The sequence below is a fragment of the Staurois parvus genome, unplaced genomic scaffold (genome assembly GCF_062004578.1).
Source record: "Staurois parvus isolate SC_StPar_1 unplaced genomic scaffold, SC_StPar_1.0 ptg000011l, whole genome shotgun sequence".
NCBI lineage: Eukaryota > Metazoa > Chordata > Amphibia > Anura > Ranidae > Staurois > Staurois parvus.
The window spans coordinates 23,072,170-23,091,990 of NW_028317807.1; the positions used below are offsets into that span (position 1 = coordinate 23,072,170).

The window sequence follows — 19,821 nt, forward strand, 5'->3', positions numbered from 1 at the left end:
ACCTATACCCTGGACCCACCACCAATGTGTAATAGCAGCTACTGGCTAATATACAACATGCGTTTTGCATTAGAAACACTATGCTAATTAAATGAAAGCAAGCTCAAGATAAACCCCTGCGCTCCATTTGGTAATTCTATACATGTTTTACGCAGGAACTAAAGTATTTGTATCAAATAATGAACGAACACAGGACAAGTAATGGACAGAGGATTTGACTGTAGGCAACCGAGTGTCTTTAGATATTCTGACACACTAGATTACTAAAGTGGTAAAAGAATGGGAGAAAGATGGGAGGCTGTGGAAACTGAAGTACTTCAGCTCTACAAAAGCTATTAAAGCCCTTTTAGAGGAGCTAACAATACAAGAGAAGCATAATATGCTCACGAATGCTGTAGCCACTTCAGCCGTCATCAGAGCAGAAGAAAGGGCTATTTTTGGCTGATGCTGAAAACGTCTGAGTCATGTGCACCATGAGGAGGCAGCATCAGCTCTCGTATTATCTGTACCGTTCAAGACGCACACTGACTCACCTGGGGGCTGCAGGAGCCTGGATTCAGCACAAAAGAATGGATGAATTGCTATGCTTCCACACCTGATCCAAAGCAGCTAAAGCACATTGAATTGTATTATTTTGTATAAAACGTGGTCATTTGCTCACTATGTTATAAGCTATACAAACAGCTTCAGATGTATGGGACCACACAAGATACAATTTGTCTATGCAACCTCAACCATATATGCTACAACAGGAGAATGAGGCTGTACAGCAAGGAATCATATAATAAGAGGCTGTGGTATCTTGCTTAAGCACTATAATAAGCCCAGTCAATCTGGTTGCACTGTATTATATACATCTGACTTTTATTCGATCAACTACATTGAAATTCAGTGTCAGCACAGCTGCCATATTTTTTAGATAGAGTTTGCATTTCATTAGTTGATATTTTCCAGGATAACAATCGATAGGGGGGATTTACTAAAGCCCCGTACACACAGGCCAATACCGGCCAACATTCAGCCCGTGTGTACGGGTCCTTGTTTGACAGAAGCTGATCTTTTGGCCAGCTTCTGTCGAACGATCTTGCAAGAAAACTACCAGCCAATCAGCATCTGATCAGTGCTCTCAGCCATTGGCTGACTGGTGCGTTCTGGTCAGGGGGGGGCGCAATTCCCTTGTCAGAACACAATAGCTCAGCAGGGAGATCGCTGTACTAACATTGCATTGTTAGTACATAGATCTCCTGCAAGCTCCTCCAGTTTTTTTTTTTTGCACAAAAAAAACTTACGTGTGTACCAGGCTTTAATGTGGAACACACAGAATCTGGTGCAGCTGTACTTAGTAACCAATTAGCTTCTAACTTCAGCTTGTTCCATTAAGCTTTGACAATAAAACCTGGAAGCCAATTGGTTGCACAGTTACACCAGATTCTTTGTGCTCCAGTTTTAGTAAATTCCTCCCAATATTTCCAAGTATCTCTACCAAACTGTATGCTTCTGAACCCTGCACAAAGATTCTCATACTATTAATTTATCTGGCTATAAACCACTACCCATGAGAAATTCCTACAAAAAGCACAACACAGTGGGTGTCAGCAAAGTGCAAGAAGATTCTAATTAATCAAAGCTTCATGTAAGACCAGTTTTACACTTGACAATACATGAGTAATATTTCTTTACATATGCAAAGTGAATAATTGTAACATTCAGTTCCAATACGGAAGAGTAAAGTGCCCAGGTGTTGAATACTAATTGGTGAACTTTGTGCAAAAAATGACAGGTGCTCCTCTGTGCTCAACCGGTGCTCCATATGCATGTGCACTCACCGTCAGCCGTGGACCACCTATCTCTAGGTTGGTCTTAAGCGCCTGGTTTGGGACTAGCTCAATGCGTGATGGTAAGAATGGCACCATGCCTTTTTTAATAATATATTCAGAGTTCCCCTTTAAGGCCATTACTGTATGGGGGGTTTTGGTCTGATATCAAATCCCAAGAGTACTTATTAGTAACACTAAAACCAGTTTAGTTTTATCCATTGTATAGTTGGAGTTCCCCCTTAAGGGGGATTTAGGGTCGATCTTCAACTCCATACTATATTTATATATAGATAGGTACCCATACTGTCAACACCTGGACATTTTATTTTTCTGTATTGGGACTGAATGTTACAATTATTCACTTTGCATATGTGAAACAATATTACTCATGTATTGTCACATTTAATGCACTTATTTTATGCACGGTCCATATTGTATTTTGTTTTTGTGTTCTTGGTTCACAAATTAGGACTGCAGCGTATACTTATCAAAGTTGCATGAATATCTATTCCTAAGCACAACAGTACTATATCTTATTTATTGTCACAGTTTTACACTTGTTTTGAGTACTGTACTTTACACACATAGGACCTAGTGATCAATATTACCTGACAGAAGGTTAGCTGCAACCAGCAACCATTCAACTCCTCAATTTTATGTCGGTATCTACAGTGTTTGGTTGGATGTGCACAGACATTCCAACAGCTATGTTCAAAAGGCCCACAGTAAGTAAAGGAAATAGGGTAATTCCATATATGCCACATGAAGTAGTGCATGTACTGCATAAAGGAAAGATTGCTAATATACAAACATGACAGATGAATCTTATATGTGACTATGATATTTCTACAGATTGTCACGTTACTGATCTTAAGACCCTTATCCAACCTCTCAAGAGTGCCTGCACCTATAGTCACTCTATACATTTATGTATTTTAATGCAATGATCTGGCCAGTAACACACTTCATGTCTTAGGGTGTCTGCATTCTGGAAGATGTATTAAAGCAGACACCTTTGGACAGTAGCCTTGTCATTCTGGGGAGAGGCTAGTGATAGACTAGCAGATTTAAATGGCCTTGCAAATTGAAGCTGACACTTTATAAGATATTACAGCAAATAGTTTTTTTTTCCTTTTGAGATAAAGGTCTTACATAAATGAATAACAGCTGATCATTATAAGCACATCTGTCAGTAATAAATGGTTTGTCTCAACACCCTAGCTGCTACTTTGTCTGGACAGCTTGGTTTGTTGCGATTTGCATAGACATCTGTGTCAGATGTCTTGCAAATTGCAATGAAATCGGCAGGTCACTCGATTTTGAAATCGTGCGATTTCACAAAAAGTCACGATTTCAAAATCGGCTTTGATGTGACCGGGGGTAAAGGCTAAGTTCACTTTCTGGAGCATGTAATACATTACAACCATATTTAGGATTTCACGTGTGACATGCTCTAGATCTTCCCCTGCACCCCTAACCCCACCCCCTTCACTGTGGCAGGTGGCAGGGGATTTTCTTCCCACACTTGCTCTCACATTTTGAAAACAGTGCGGCTTAACCCACACAGCCACATAATTCATTCACATTGATCAATCCACTACTGAGGCAGACAGTTTGAAGTTCTAAATGGATTGCAAGCATTCTGATCAGGGTGCTCGTTGTCCATTCACACCAATCCCATACAGAGGTATGGGCAACAGAGCCACAGGCAATGTGTGCAGAAGCCTGACATTGTACCTGCGGTCCACTGATCAAGGGTGCAATGCTCTGCAGGATCCTGTGAAAAAAAATAATGCACGTTTTTCCTGCAAAAATAAGTGCATTTATTATTTTTTTTCAAATTGGTGAACTTATCGTTTAAAATCTCAGATTTTACAGCAATGTGATTAAAAGTAAGATTTGTATTTGCGGCCTAAGAATATCCATATATGGCAGATAACAGATTACACAGAAAATACAGACAGTGGACCAGACATAAATAGGATATTTACAGATTTACAGAATTTTAAGTCTCAATAAATACAGAAAATACAGTTGCTTCAAGGAGAGATACCTGTGATTTAAAATACGTTTCTTGTGGAGTTCCTAGGACGTCAGCTGAAGCAATGTCCAGGTGCATAAGAATCTGCCTGAATGATGGCCGGTTTCTGGGCTTGCTTTGCCTAAAAATGTAAATCCTTGATTAATTTGCATCATACTAACAATGAAGCTATTCCACAACTCCTAACATGTCAGTACAAAATCCAGGATTACTGTTCAATACTGAATGCAGAAATGTTTGTTGTGAATCTGTTGTTGATCATCTTAATATTAGAGTTCAATGTGTTATGTTCCGACTCTCGTTTAACTGCACCGAAATGTGATTCAGTTTGCCACAAAGGAAGTGACAGGCGAATTGGGGACAGCAGCTAAGGATTTTTTTAAACAGGATAATCTCTTTGATGACTGCAGCTATTTTATTATTCAATTTCTATTCAGGGAAAACAAACGCACAAAGATATAAATGTGGAAGAATGTAAAATATTTCATGTCTGCTGATCCTTTAAAAACTGAGCTTAACAATAGAAACTTCGATCAGAAATCAACAGCACATCACTGGTGTAATAATCTGTAATTAACATTTTCTGTTTTAAATTTATATATATATATATATATATATATATATATATTTTTATATATATATATATATATATATATATATATATATATATATTCAGTGCTTGCTACTGCTTATGTAATTTATGTTAAAAGGATGTATAATTAATGCATCTCTGTGCATAGAGGAGTAATGTTTAGAATTAAGGTGCTGAATTGATTAGTTGAGATAGTTACTGTAAATAAATGTAAATGTTTGAGAAGGGCAAGAATGTGTGGCATATGCTGTCTGATTTATACTCAAATCTATTTCATGAATTAAACAAGTATTAAAAGTTTAATGCAAGGCAACACGAGGAGTGCCACATTTGTCATAAGTCACTTTTGGGACTGGAAGATAATGGTGCAACTCCACTTTAGTTCTCACTTTCTTGTGCAATAATGTCAATTGGTTACTGTCTCCATTTATACCTGAAACATTGTTGATCATTTAGTGTAAGCAACCTTCCAGGTGTAGCTGCTCTATTTGGGTTATGGGTTGATATCATTGTTATGATTTATATATTATTATTATTATTATTCAGGTTTTTTATAGTGCCAACAGTTTGTGCAGACATTTATAAATTGAATGGGCACAGAACAGTTACAATACAATTTGATACACAAGGATTCATAGAGTCCTGTTTGAGGGAGTTTTCGATCTTAAAGGAAGAGGCAAGTGTCTAAGTGGCAGCTGGATAGGCTTCCCTGAAGAGATGAGTTTTCAGCAATCGCCTACAGGCAGAGTAGGAGATAGCCAGACTTACTGGGGTAGTGGGTTTCAGAGGATGGAAGAGGCTCTGGAGAGGTTGTGGAAGTAACCATGTGAGGAGATAAAGAGGGAGCTAGAGACCAGGAGGTCTTTGGACAAGTGGAGTAGACAGTCTGGGTAATATTTTGAGATGATGCTGGTGATCTAGCTGGGTGCAGAGTTGTGGATGACTTTGTGTGTTGTTTTATATGTTGGGGTAGCAGAAGCATTGGAGAGACTGGCAAGGAGGGGCAGCAGCCACAGATCAGTTAATAAGGTACACTGAAGGGGGGATACCCCCTAAATGTAGACCAACTAAAAGGGGGTTTCATGGTCAAGGCAGGAGATAACCAGTGAGTAGTAGCCTTGTGGTGTCCTTAGCTAATAAGGGAAATATTTTGAAAATGTTATGGAGCTTAAGAAGGAAAGATTTGGTCAGTGATTGGATGTAGGGCACAAAGGAGAGGTCAGAGTCTAGGATTACATCTAGCACCTTTGCTTTAATTGAGGGACTGAAGGTTTTGCTGTTGGTCTTGATTTTAAAGTCTTGGGAAGGGAATCCTGGAGCGGGGTGGGGATATTCTGAGCTTGGTTTTTGAATGATTAAATTTGAGGAAGTGTTTGTGACGTCCATGCTATGTCAGTCATTAAATTAGTAATACGCAATGAGATTAAAGGGGTGAACTCAGGAATAGAGATAGAAGTGGTGGAAGCCTTGGGGGACTCCAATGGTAAGAGAAAGAGGAGATGTGGAGATAGAGTTTAGGTGAGACTAAGGGTGCACTGAGATAGGCAGTAGGAGAACCAGGTAAGAGCAATGTCATGGAAGCCAATAAGTGGAGTTTTGTGAGGAGGAGCAGGTGATCATTGTACCAAAGGCAGTTGAAAGGTAAAGAGTACTGTATGAGTATGGAGTAGTGACCAATTAATTCTAGGAGGGTAGTCTTAATGGAATGTTGCAGGTAGAAACAAGACTTTAAGGGGTTGAGAAGGTTGTTATCACTGAGCAAGCAGCTTAGACAAGGCGTTCAAGACGTTTGAAGGAAGGCAGGAGCAGGAAGATAAATCTTATGTTTTTCAAAATGGTGGGGGTGAATGAGGATGTTTATTAAGTATGAGGATGACCAGTGAACGTGTGAGAGCAGTGGGGAAAATGCCAGTAGACAGGGAGAGATTGAAGATATGAGTTGAAGAGTGTAGAATAGAGCAGGTTGGTGACCTATTTAGTTGTGAGAAAATTGGTTCCAAGGGACAGGTGGTAAGGTGAGCATCAGAAAGAAGTGTAGCTATTTCCTCAATGGTAACAGGTTCAAAAGAGGAAAGGAATGAATGTGGTGGTGGACATGGTATGTAGCTTGGGGGAGATGGCTGGACAGTGAGGATTTCATCACAAAAGGGTGTTAATGAAAGTGGCAAACAAGGCTTTTTTAGAGGGGCAGATTTGTATAGGGTGAAGTCTTGCAAGGACTTAGTTTTACGAAAACAATTTACTAAAATAGGCTGTTCCTTCAGGAAAATTAATGTTTTTCCTAGAATGTTGCTGTAGATTTGTGAATAAGGTGAAGTGGAGTTTACTTTAATAATCCAGTAATCTGCAAACTACATGTTTTGTCATTTCCTTTGCATATGACTGGATGTTCAAAGTGGATACCGCTTTACCTAATCTAAGTGAACATACACTCTGCCTCTTAAATATGCACTTTGCTGTTCAGCCTCTACTCCTTTAGAAAATTATATTCTATTGTCACTTTATAGTTCTTACTGTTTTTACTTCTTATCGTAGACATGATGAGTGACTTTGTGCAATATGTTTATCTGCATTTTACTTAAAAGCAAAATTTGTAGGAAACTTATGTCAGCTGATATTAAATGTTCTGTGATGTTAATGCATAAATATGCATGTAAATGCAAGTAAATGCATTTAAACACATGTAAAATGAATTAAACAAACTGGTTATGGGTTTATGACTTTATAACTACATAAACTAAAATAGAAAACAACATGAAAAACTGAGGGCACAATACATCTTTTTTTTTTGCTACCTCTTTTAACATGCCTTTGATTGCAGAGGGAAACTACACTTGCATGAACAAAGAGTTGTATCCAGCAGAAATACAAAGGGGACAGGGAGGGGTGGGGAGGGGGGGATATAGTGAAAAAGCCACAAGCCTCTCTGTGGACTAATAACATGTAGCCCCCTCCTGTATCTTTCAAGGCTGTACAATTATGGAATATAAGAGCCCTGTATATAAAACATTCCGCTTCAAATAGCACATTATGGTTATTGTTCACAATAGGAAATATAGTGCATGGCTGCTGGGAAAACGTGAAGCTTGTTTGAATGGGAATATCACCCATGTGTGCCTAGAGCAGCATGAATGCAAAATACAGGCCTCCAGTGTGCCTAGCAAGAAAGTTATAGAAAAGCGAGACAAAACACATTGGGCTGCAGCCTTGTGACAGTAAAATAATGATGTGCTCAATTGTGGTGCCTAGAGTTTGGTAGGTTATCCACTGTTCCAACCTACGGTCTGGTGCTGTAATGCCTTGCCACCCTCCTAGGACTTTGAGTGTCCCTTCGCATGCAGCACTAAAAACAACAGACAGAGAGCGCACTGGCCTAGAGCATACTTTATTGATAAATAAAAGCAAGTTATATACTCACAAATGCATAGTGTTTATAGGCATATCAAATAATCATGTTTTGACTGTTGCCAGATTTCCAACGGTTGACTTGTAGCATGGGAAGACCCTTCAGCTCCAATGAGGCTAATGCATATTGAGGGGCAACCCTTCTTCTCCAGAGCCCTGAAGAAAAAGGCTGCTTCTCGAAAGGCATTAGCCATATTGGACACTGAAGGGTATGCTTGTGCTAAAAGTCAAGTGTTGGACATCTGACAAGTCACATCTTGACTTATTGCTATGCCTATCAACACTATGTGTTCGTGAGTATATCATTTCCTTTTTTTTTTTTTTTTTAACAATAAAGCGTTTATGCCCTCTGTCTGTTGTTTTTTAGTGGAGTCTCGTGACATCAGAGTGGAAGTGGAACTTAAAAGGTCAGTTCACCTATACACCCTTCCCACCCACCCTCTGCACTTACTCCTGTGGATGATACAGTTTCACTATACACACAGCCCAGTTCAGTGGTCCTGGGATTTGAAAACCACACTATTCTTCCTCTTCTTTTCCCAGGAATGCCAGCATGAATTAGAACAGTTCTGATTGGTCATTGCAGTCATGTGCCAATGCTGACCAATCAGAACTGCTCTGATCCATCTTGACATCCCTAGAAAAAGAAGAGGAAGACCAGCTCAGTTTTTAAACCCCAGGATTGTTGCACCAGGCTGTGTGAATTCACCTATGGAAGTAAGTACAGTGCAGACTGGGGGGAGTGTGGAGGGTGTAGGGTGTTAGTTCACCTTTTCATCAAAAATGAATGGATGAACTAACCCTTTAAACAATGAGCTAAAATGTTGCAGCACCTAAAGGTGTACGAGTGGGTGTAGGCTTAAAGGATAACGTAGATGAGAGAATTCTGCCTGGGCTCTGAGCATAAACTGGGGGATTTACTAAAACCAGAGCAGACACAATCTGGAGCGGCTGTGCATTACAACCAATAAGCATCTAATTTCAGCTTGGTTAGTTAATCTTTGAAAATGAAGGATAGAAGCTGATTGGTTTGCCATGCACAGTTGCACCTAATTCTGTCTGCTCCAGTCTTTGTAAATTCCCCTCAAAATGTTTCAGATGCTCACATACTGTACAAATGAGTGGATTCATTTGGCACTTTAACATATTTTTTGTAATAAAGGGTTTCACACTTTTTGTTAATTATTTTTTTTTAGCGCTGTTCAGAAGCCACGGAAGTTTTACAAGCATTTTTTTTCCCATTGAGATGTAGGGGACACATGGTTTGAAGATGCAAATTTAATGAGGATTAAGTATATAAAGAAAGGGCTTTACTTTATTTAATTTACAATGCAGCAAGACTATAATGTTATCAAGTGTTTACATTTTGAACATATATTTATTGTGGATTAACATTTTGGATGTTTTTTTTTTTTTGAGTGCATGGAGTTTTCTTTTCATCACAATTGGCAGTGGGATGTTAAATTGGCGAAATTTAAAGTGCCACATTGTATATGTGCCTATTACCGCATGAAGCATAAATACAGTCTGGATCCCCAGAGTTAAAAAAGGGTAAGCTTGTGTGAAATGTAAAAATAACTATGATATGTCCTATCTGAAACACTGACTAAGTGACGTAGAAGTGAGGTATAATTTGTATGAAGAACACCCACTCTGACAACATAGAAACCTTAACAATTGTTAGTTTCACCTATATCAACATGAACCTTGTAGTACGATAACAATCATTCTTACCATGTCTGCTTCATGAGGATTTTGAAGCCATCAGGGCAGGTAGAAGGAACTGGAAGATGCAGGCTGTTGCTGCCCACTCCCCAGATAATGGCTGATGAATCCACATCCTTGTACGGGATCTCCCCAGTCAATAGTTCCCATAGCAAAACTCCAAAAGACCTGGAGCACCAAAGATATGTTACTGAAGGCACGAGCAAAGTGCAAAGGACATAAAAATGATGCAGCCGAACACAGGTATAATTCTAAATAGGTGGTCAAAAAGTTTGCAAAAAGACAATTCCAAATTGAAAGATGGCAGCTGATTGCTTGAATGCTGCACTTTGCACATAACCACTGCACTTTGCACTACTTTATTACATAAGGCTAGCTACATGTGCAAAGAATACTATTTTAAAATTAGAGAAACTGGAATACATTGGGCACATGTATAAAATGGTAATCTTTCCTTTTGCCCCAGATTGCTGCAGCATGTCAGTAAAAGGGGGTGGGGTGTAGCTGAAGCATTGCTATAGCTCTGTGACATGTAAGAAAATGGTATGCTTTATAATGTAACTCCTCTACAGAAAACAATGTGCACCATAAAAGAGTATGATTACTATACAAGCTGGTTTCCTGAGACATACATGTTATGCTTGAGAATCATCCCTCTGCTACGAAAATACAGATCGAGCATCCCTTCATACATGTGGACCTTAGTGTATAACACTCTAAAAAGTCCTCATGCATACTGGAAGTTTTCACAGCTGCTGTTTTTGGCTTTTGGCGTTTTTTTTCTACAGCCAGTAAACTCCCCAGCATGTTATCCAATGTGTCCATGCACACATAGACTGTAATCAACATTTTTTGGCAGGTACGTTCTTTGGCTGGAAAAAAAAACACAGAACTAGTGGGATTCTAGAGGAGTTTTCTAGCTGTAAAAACGCTCTAACGCTGAAAAACGCTGGAAAACGCGGTAAAACTGCATTTTTGAACTTTTTTGAGCAAACAAAACTGCTAAATAAATGCAAACGTGAAAAAACACAGCTAAACGCTAAAACAACGCTGTAAAACTCAGGTTTTTAACGTGACTTTATACAGCTAACGTTACCAGCGTTATTAAAACGCCCAGTGTGCTTGGAGCCTAATAGATTCTTGAATTGTGGGACTTCTTCCCTTTCTCCCATTGCTGTTTATCTTACAAGTTAAAAGACAATCCAGTGAAGCCAACAAGGGCAAGCATGCTGTTGCAGCAACAAAGGAGTATAGAGAGAGAGGAATGTAAAAGCAGTGAATCTTCAAAGCAAAACCAAATAACCCTTAATAATGAATACCTTTGATCAGTTATTGTAAACTATATAGTTATAGTGGCCATGTCATTCTATGGAAGCAAATGAGAAAATACTTCTCCACCTCTGCATTCTAATGGGGCTGTCATGGAACTCTGGTGCTCATTAATGGCTCCTGTCTGCCCAAATCATACTAAGTGTAGAAAAACACTAGCACTTAGCACCAGATCCTTACCAATGCTTATTCATTAAAATGGCATATGATTCCAAACATGACAATCCCGCTGACATGTTTCAGTTTATACTGCCTTAATTATAGCATGATATCAGCCTTCAGAGGCTGAAATGCATTAACATTATTGTCCTGTTTGTAATTTTATATCATTTTTAATAATTAACTTTTGTAAGGATTCACAGCCCAGTGCCAATGTTTACTATGTTATTTCTATGGTAATGCTTTCTAAATTGATCAAGCACTTGAGGAAGATGAAAATTGTGATTACTATGACAATATTACCATTGGTTTTGCTACTATTGAGAATACTTTAGGTGCCAAAGGCAGCAAATATTGTCTATGGCACTTATTACAACTGAAATTCTGCAAAACCAGGTGTGTGATGTGCATGAAATGTATATTGAATAAATACAATATGTTTAATATGCAGTAAAACCACAAAAGTTAAGATAAGACTTGTGTGTAAATCAGTAAGGGATTTGCCTGTTATTTCAAACAAGACAAACATCAAAGTCATTTAAATGTTTAACACCACTGCCTAGAAATAAACAGTACACTGTAAATTACTACAGATCATAGCCATATGGTTCATACTAACCAGATGTCCACTTTTTCCGAGACCGGCTCATTGCGGATGACTTCGGGAGCCATCCATGCCACAGTGCCAGCAAATGACATCTTGGTGCTTTTGTCACTAAGTTCTTTGGATGTTCCAAAGTCCGAAATTTTGACTGTGTCTGTGTGCGTGACTAGGACACTGTGAAGGAAAAATATATCAATATCTTAATAAATATTCATTTGCAATGTACAAAGGGCCAGGTTTAGAAAAATACAAATATGCCTTTTTAATCATTATATCCATTTTTTAAATCCCATCTGCTATATTAGAGCGGAAGATTTATTTATTTTGAAAGACCCTATAGCTAAATCTAACTCAGTAAACAACAGTGATGTTATCAATTGATTTTTGCGCAATAAACAAACAGTGAACACTTCATTATAAATATAAAAAAAATACATAACTACTACAAGTCATTATATTTGGTATGATTAAAGTTTCTTTTACATTTTTTCTGCAGCCATTGGGATTTTCTAAAGCTGCTGAAAAAAATTAAATGTTGCTTCCTTGCAGTATGACAACCCAAAGGTATTGTGTGCATTCTATGCATATTTTGGTGTCAGCATAGGCGTCCAAATGTGAAAGAGAAGTTGAGAAATTGATTCTTCATAAATGTAATATATATTGCTCACAGAATTATGCTAACAAACAGCAGGAGGGACATCACAGCTGTTTAAAGTGTTTTATGCACCATCCAGAGGAAGTGGCTAATGCAGTGCCATGAAACCAAGAGTTGACAGTGTTTTTGTACTGTTCTGTGAGTAATAAATATTGAATTTTCGAAGAATCCACTTCTCAGCTTCTCCTTCACATTCAGGCGCCTCTGCTGACACCACTTTCCCATTTTGGGGTCTCAAAGACCTCTTACTGTTTATACACCGGAATCTAGAGACCGCAGTGCTTAGGATTATCTGTCTCTCCCAAACTGAGCATGAGTGCGACTTTCCTCTGCACAGAGACAGTTATATTCCCTGCAGGTTTTCACTTCAGGTTGTCTGATTCCCCATTAGGGAGCTCAGCAACCTCAGATGTGAGTATACTATAGCAGTTTACCTTCTCTTCTTCTCACCTAACCATCTGTTAAACCACTACACTATATGGAACTCTCCGACAGCCTCTGTTGTTGCCTCTTTTTCTCCTTACTCTTGGAGGCACCCCAGTTATTGTATGTGTATAGAACCCAATATGACTATTCATTTCCTGCTTTAATTAATCTGTGAATCTGCTCAACGAAAAAGCCACACTCACAGACAAGCTAAATTTCACTGTATCCCAACCAATGGGAGTTTTATTTCTGACAAAATACTTCTTAACCTCCCTAGCGGTATGATTATGTCCATATTTCTGTGCTCAAAGCGGTACATTTTTTTGCATGGAAATATGTTTTTTTTTTTATTGTAGGCCTGTAATTTTTAGGAATAACTCACTGAAATCTGTCCGAACAAGAGTCTAGTAAACATCCCGGGTAGCATAAAACTTGAAACACGAAATCATAAATTATAATTTAATAAATAATCATAAAAAATAATATAATAATAATAAATTTAATTCAATAATATAATCAAACCAAAAACACTGAAATTTGAAATATAGCGCCAAGTTCGCATATCACTGAGCAAAGTCGCAAAATCGTTTTCAGTGTCTGATGACGAATTTCCCCACGAATCATTATCACTCAATTCTGCAAGTGGTTCTGATTTACTATCGCTGTTCTCTAGCTGGTCTAAAACCGCTTTTGACCTAAAGGGACACTTTTTGGACACCATGGACGTTTCTCAGTTTCCAGGCAGAAAGAACAGTAAAAATGCAGGCAGGGCACAGGACAGAGCACTAGGGACAAAATGTATGTGAAATGCTTTGATACAGTAATGTTTTACTATGTGATTTTAATGATTTTAGTGAATGAAACTTTTTGTCATTTTCAAATTTCCCACCGTTACGTCCCCCATACGTCCCGATGCTCGCAGGGGACGGAACCCAGATGACAGATGCCGGCATCTGCCGGATTACATTGCCAGGGACACTGCAGGAGGGACATTGCGGGACCGCAGGACAAGGTAAGTGATCGAGGGATCCCAGAGCAGCACCGCATGGTAAGCCCGAGTGTAGCTCGGGGTTACCGCTTGTGGTACTGAAACTTTACCCCGAGCTACACTCGGGAATACCTCCAGGGAGGTTAAGGTCCCTCACCTAAAGAGTGTAGACACTGTAGCTTCTGTTACTACAGCATTGAAATTTGTTCAATAAAATATATAGAAATTCTAACTCCATCTTTTTCAGAACAAAGAAAGGTGTAAATCTGCAAAAAAAATGCTAAAGCATGTACCATTTATATAGTTTAGCTAGAGTCGACTGTTTGTTTTCCAAACAAAATTGGAGTTTGACTTGAAATGCAATCACTGGACTCATGATACATGGGGGAGATTTACTAAAACTGGTGCACTCAGAATCTGGTGCAGCTGTGCATGGTAGCCAATCAGCTTCTAACTTCAGCTTGTTGAATTAAGCTTTGACAATAAAGCCTAGAAACTAATTGGTTTTTACGCAGAGCTGCACCAGATTTTGAACCATGTAGTTTTAGTAAATAACCCCCATAGTGACATGTCACTGAAATTACTAAACCCCAAATAGACTCTGTGCTAATCTCAAACACTTGAGAGGATTACCATGGTGCTCTTACTAAAAAGAAAAATACTCACTTGGGTGATTTGAGATCCCTATGAATGATCTTGTGCAGGTGGAGGTAGTTCATGCCACTAGCAATCCCAGTTGACCAGTCCACCAGGAGTCTTGGGGTTACCTTGCGCCCAGCCCTGAGTACCTCATAAAGCTGTCCATGGGCACAGTACTCCATAATAAGACAGTAACATGGGGCCTGCGTACAAACACCTCTGTGGAGAAATAAGAGAAAGGGCACTTTGGCATCAAAGCTGTTGAGAAAAACTTTAAATTAAGAGCAATGTTTAAAATGTCAAAAAAGAACAAAGTGACACCTTTGGATAAAGTTGATTGTTTAAAAAATTAAGAAGAAGACACCTAAAGTTGGAAAAAGTACTCCAGAACAGACGGTCACATTAAGAAACAGAACTGATTTACCGCTGTGCTTCCATTTCTCCAATATTAAGCTCAGTCGGTTATTTCCGGACCCCTCAGGGCTCAGCAACATTGAGAGTCAATGAGATTTCTCATAATACTGTAAATCTATGAGAAATGTTGTGACACAGATCACATGAATAAAAAAAAAAATCATGGAATAACCAGTGAACCTTCAAGTAGACTAACATGTGAAGCACAAGGACAGGGGTATTCAGATTTATACCTCCTCCCACATTGCTCCTTACAATATAAAGAGAACAATATTCATATTTTGTAACCTGATAAATGGATTTAAGAGACCTTGCAATAAAGTGCAAGGTGCGCTTATGAGGTTGGGGCCCCCTACTCTTGTAAGAGAACTTGAGTGCTACCTAACAGTATTTGAAAAATGTAACAGAAAAAAAAGTTAGATTGTATACCTGCATGCCTTCCTTATTGCAGGGTATGGTGTCTCTAACCCTTCCAGCTATCTTCCTGGGGAACAATGAGTACCCTAAACCTTACGAGAAGACACTTTAGCCCAGTGAAAGAGTGTCTTCTTGCAAGATTTCAGCTGCTCTGCATTTCCCAGGTTTTTGTTGAAAAGAGCATGACATCACTGCAGTCATGAGACTGGAGTAAGTTAAGAATTTAGTCAAACTTTTTTCTTTTACAGGTACATTTTACAAGTACTATTAGTCATCAGTTTTTCTACGGAGGGGGGCAGACCTAATAAGTGGAGCTTATATTTTGTGGCAAAGTCCACTTTAAAGAACATATAAAGCCATGTATAACTCTGCCACAAACTACATCTCCAATCTTGTCTCCAAATATCACCCAAACCGTACTCTCCGCTCCTTGCACGACCTTCTGCTCTCTAGCTCCCTTGTCTCCTCCCCCCATGCTCATCTCCAGGACTTCTCCAGAGCTTCCCCCTTCCTCTTTCTACCCCAATTTATCAGACTATCGCCTACTCTGCTCACCTTTAGGCGATCTCTGAAAACCTATCTCTTCAGGGAAGCCTATCCTGCCCTCAGCCAATAATGGAATCTTCTACTCCTCCTACCAGTTCATCCCCTACAGTTACTACTTTTTGTACCACTAGCCCCTCCCTCTTAGATTGTAAGCTCCAAGGAGCAGGGCCCTCCTAACCCTCTTGTATTGGACTGTATTGTTGCTGTTTTGTCTCCCGTTATATTGTAAAGTGCTGTGCAAACTGTTGGCGCTGAATAAATCCTGTATAATAATAATAATAATAAAAGAACAAATTCCAGCTCAGTATATCAAATGGTAAGTGGAGGTATACCAAATAACAGCCAGCTGTTACCAAATTGGCTAATGAGTGACAATTATTCACCTCTCTTTTGCCATTTTTACAAACATTTCCCAAAATTTAATTTCCTTGGTGATTTTTTTAAGCAGATGTTGCTTAATTAGAAAGCTCTAGATACTGCTTTTACAATGCAAATCAAGAGTTCTTACAACTTACCTTGTAATCTCTGTTATTCATTTTTACCCTGTCATTTCCTAATGAATATAAAGCTGACACCCTTCAGATAAGCTAGTATTCCTTTAATCAGTATGATGGAGGAGATGATGATGCAGTGTGCATCTGCATACAGTATCTCCTGAACATTCCAAATTGCCAGCCTTCCTTACCTTAAATGAACTCTCTCTGAGCTGCTTGTTGTTTACTGTACAGACCAAAAAAACACAGATACAGGGATACCAAGAGATAGCGAAACAATGACTGAAACAAATGCAAACTGTGAAAGGGACTACAAAGCAAATGTAAGTGGAAATGAATAATGCAAAACAGCTGATGAATGACAAGCATATATGGGATAATGTATAACCTACTGTGAATTATAAGGTCTTTACAGCTGATTAAGACATTCTGTTTTTATATACATACCGTATATGAACAATAATGCCAAGTGTGTTTAAAAAGTTCACTGTACTCTATGGAAAATCATAATACCTTTAGACCTAATCCACATATATGCGGTGCATCAGTGTTAAATTAATGACACCCCAAAACAGATTGCAAAACACAGTGCAATTGCAAGAATTGGATTGAATGCTTGTGAAAACCCATGCAATCTGAATTTGGTGCAGAAAAAAAAATTGTTCCTGCACCTTTTTCATGTGGGTGCAGGGTGAACTGAGCCCATAAAAAATAAATGGGCTCAAATCACAATGCAAATAATTGCATGTGATTTTAACAGCAATGCAGTGCGATTCCTGTCCAAATCAAATGTTATTTCCTGTACCACTATAGTGTGAGTCCACTCTTAGGTATCAGATTTGGTAGACATACATTGGGAGATTTACTAAAACTAAAAATATGGTGCAGCTGTGCATGGTAGCCAGTCAGCTTCTAACTTCAGCTTGTTCAATTAAGCTTTGCCATTAAAAGCTAGAAGCTGATTGGTTTATATGCAGTTTTAGTAAATAACCCCCAAATGACAATAAGTGGGTGATAGGTGGGGTCCAATTCGACAATGTGACAGATGTCAGACTCTGTTTATATCACCTGTATTGAGAGTGTGCTGTTTCTATATAGATAATTTACAGGAAAGGCGATGGGAACTTAAAGTTGACCTGATCTCAAGTGAAGATTTGCTGTTTTACAGTGAAAATCTCCAAAAGAATCCCCAAAAAATCTCCTAAAATAATTATCTTTTGTCTTGAATTCCTCCTAAAATAAAATAGCTGTGTACATTCAGATGTGACTCTACCTAGACATTCCTGTTCTATAGTTTTGAAACGGTGTATCTGCAATGTAAGATCATCTAAGGCACTGTCTGAAATTGCTGTTGGTGATGTCACTCTGTCACTGTTCTACTGAGGGCTTGCTGGAAAGGAAGTTTTACCTGATGACCTGCAGTGCATGCATCTCCCTGCTTCTGCCAAATATATTATATTGATCTGTGCTTTCTGCACATCTACTGCTGCTTCCTGATCAGTCATCAAATCACCAGTTAACAGGGGGCAACTCTGACATGAGGTGACGCCCTGCCGTGATAACTGCCCTGATTCAGGACACCGCCAGTGTTGAGAGTGGTCATTTAAAAGCTATGCACAGGCACTTCTACATGGTACTGCTGCAGCCAAACCAAACATGCCAGAACCAGCTTGTTTGGTTTAAAAGGAAAAAAGTGTATTTGATGCATTTAGTTCAACATGAGATGACGTTGACCTAATTTTTCATAGTTAAGTTAAGGAGCTCCCTCTCTCTTTAGGAGAGGGAGTGACTTATGTAATTACATCTACTTAAATTACTGATGAAAAAGTGATTGGTGAATTTAAACAAAATAGAGCCAATATAAAGTATTTTTCAGCAATATTTATTTTATCTATTTACAAAGAACCTGTGTATTATGTTTAGCTTTTGAGAGAACATGGCACCATTCACTTTCTTTCAATTCTTGCTCTAGTGGAGCTGGTAATCTAAGGTTAATTATGTTAATGAAACCGTCACAGTCCATGCATAATGGAGCAGGTTTAGGCAAAATCCATTTACCGTATCAGTATGTTTTTAGATTGTGAAAAGAAATTGAAGCACACAGGGGAAACCCCTACAAAAGGCAAGAAAATACACAAACATCACTAAGACAGTGATCCTTGTGAAATATGACCCAGGAGCCTAGCACCACAAACTATCTGTGCTAATACACCACTGTATATCAGAGAAATCTAAGGAAGGAAGGAAGGATGAAAGGAAAAGAGTCAGGGGAAGAGTGAGTTACTAGAGGAAGGGTGGGAGCGAGGGTAAAAAGGGGCATCATGCGGCCTATCAGAGATATAGGGGTAGGAAGATGGGTTACTGTAACGAGAGGGAGTGGTAGAGGCTCACAGAAAAGGAAGGCTAGCCCTAGGTTTGTGCACCCAAACAGATTTACCAAGATGGGTGAAGATGTGGGGGTGGGAAGCTCAGGGGTGGCAGCCCTGGATGTCACTTCTATCCCTAACAGCCGGGAGGGCAGACCATCCAGGAGGGGTGGCGAGGGTAGTGCAGGAAGGTCTAGATAGGTGGTGGTAGTAGGAGATTCTATAATCAGAAGGACTGATCGAATAATTTGTCACCAGGATCACCTCAACCGAATGGTTTGCCGTCTCCCTGGTGCCAGGAGTCGGCATGTGGTGGACCAGGTTGATAAATTACTGGGAGGGGCTGGGCATGACCCAGCTGTCTTGGTCCATGTTGGAACCAATGACAGAATACATGGAAGGTGGAGGCTCCTTAAGAATCAATTTAAAGAACTAAGCTGCAAGTTGAAGGGAAGGACCTCCAAGGTGATATTCTCTGAAATATTACCTGTGCCATTCGCAACTCAGGAAAGACAGGGGGAGATTAGAGAACTCAATGCATGGCTAAAGAACTGGTGTAAGAGGGAACGATTTGGGTTTCTAGAGCACTGGGCTGACTTTTCATTGGGGTCTAACCTATATGCTAGAGATGGTTTGCACCTATATGGAAGGGGATCTGCTGTGCTGGGGGAGAGATTACGGGAAGGTTGCAGGAGCATTTAAACTAGGATTGAGGGTGGAGGAAGAATTAGATTTTAATGGGGTAGACAGTTCTGACCCCTGTCTGATCTTATTGGTGGGTGGAATGGGGAAAGATGGGGGGAGGGCTATGGCAAATGATAAGAAGGTTCCCATGTTACAAACAACCACTGGAATTGGTACTAATTGTATGAAAATAAAAAAATATGCAAAATACAAGCGCACAAGGTGACAATGAAGTAAAGTGATTTTTCACTATTGCCAGAAGTCTTCCAAGCAAAATAAGTGAGTTGGAAGCTTTGGTGAATGAAGAGAGCTATGATGCAATTGTTATTGCTGAATCTTGGCTTCATTCTTCACATGACTGAGCCATTAATATTCCTGGCTATGTTCTCTTTCGGAGAGACGGTATAAATAGGAAAGTTGGTGGTGTCTGTCTCTATGTGAGAAGTGATCTCAGAATGAGTGTGAAAGAGAACCTAGTTGATGGAGAGTGCGATGAGGCTGAAGCATTATATATATGGGG

At 39.3% G+C, this 19,821-nt stretch overlaps 1 protein-coding gene across 2 annotated transcripts in view; it reads right to left on the minus strand.

The window, feature by feature from the left end:
* MAP3K13 (mitogen-activated protein kinase kinase kinase 13) overlaps positions 1 to 19,821 on the minus strand; it is a 208,253-nt gene that overhangs the window by 27,909 nt on the left and 160,523 nt on the right. For both annotated transcript variants that reach the window (XM_089671689.1, XM_089671681.1), the window contains 4 exons: positions 14,408 to 14,599; positions 11,688 to 11,846; positions 9,590 to 9,748; positions 3,871 to 3,979 (listed from right to left, as the gene is read on the minus strand). In XM_089671689.1, coding sequence (XP_089527815.1) covers positions 3,871 to 3,979; positions 9,590 to 9,748; positions 11,688 to 11,846; positions 14,408 to 14,599 — 619 coding nt within the window. The remainder of the gene's footprint in view (positions 1 to 3,870; positions 3,980 to 9,589; positions 9,749 to 11,687; positions 11,847 to 14,407; positions 14,600 to 19,821) is intronic.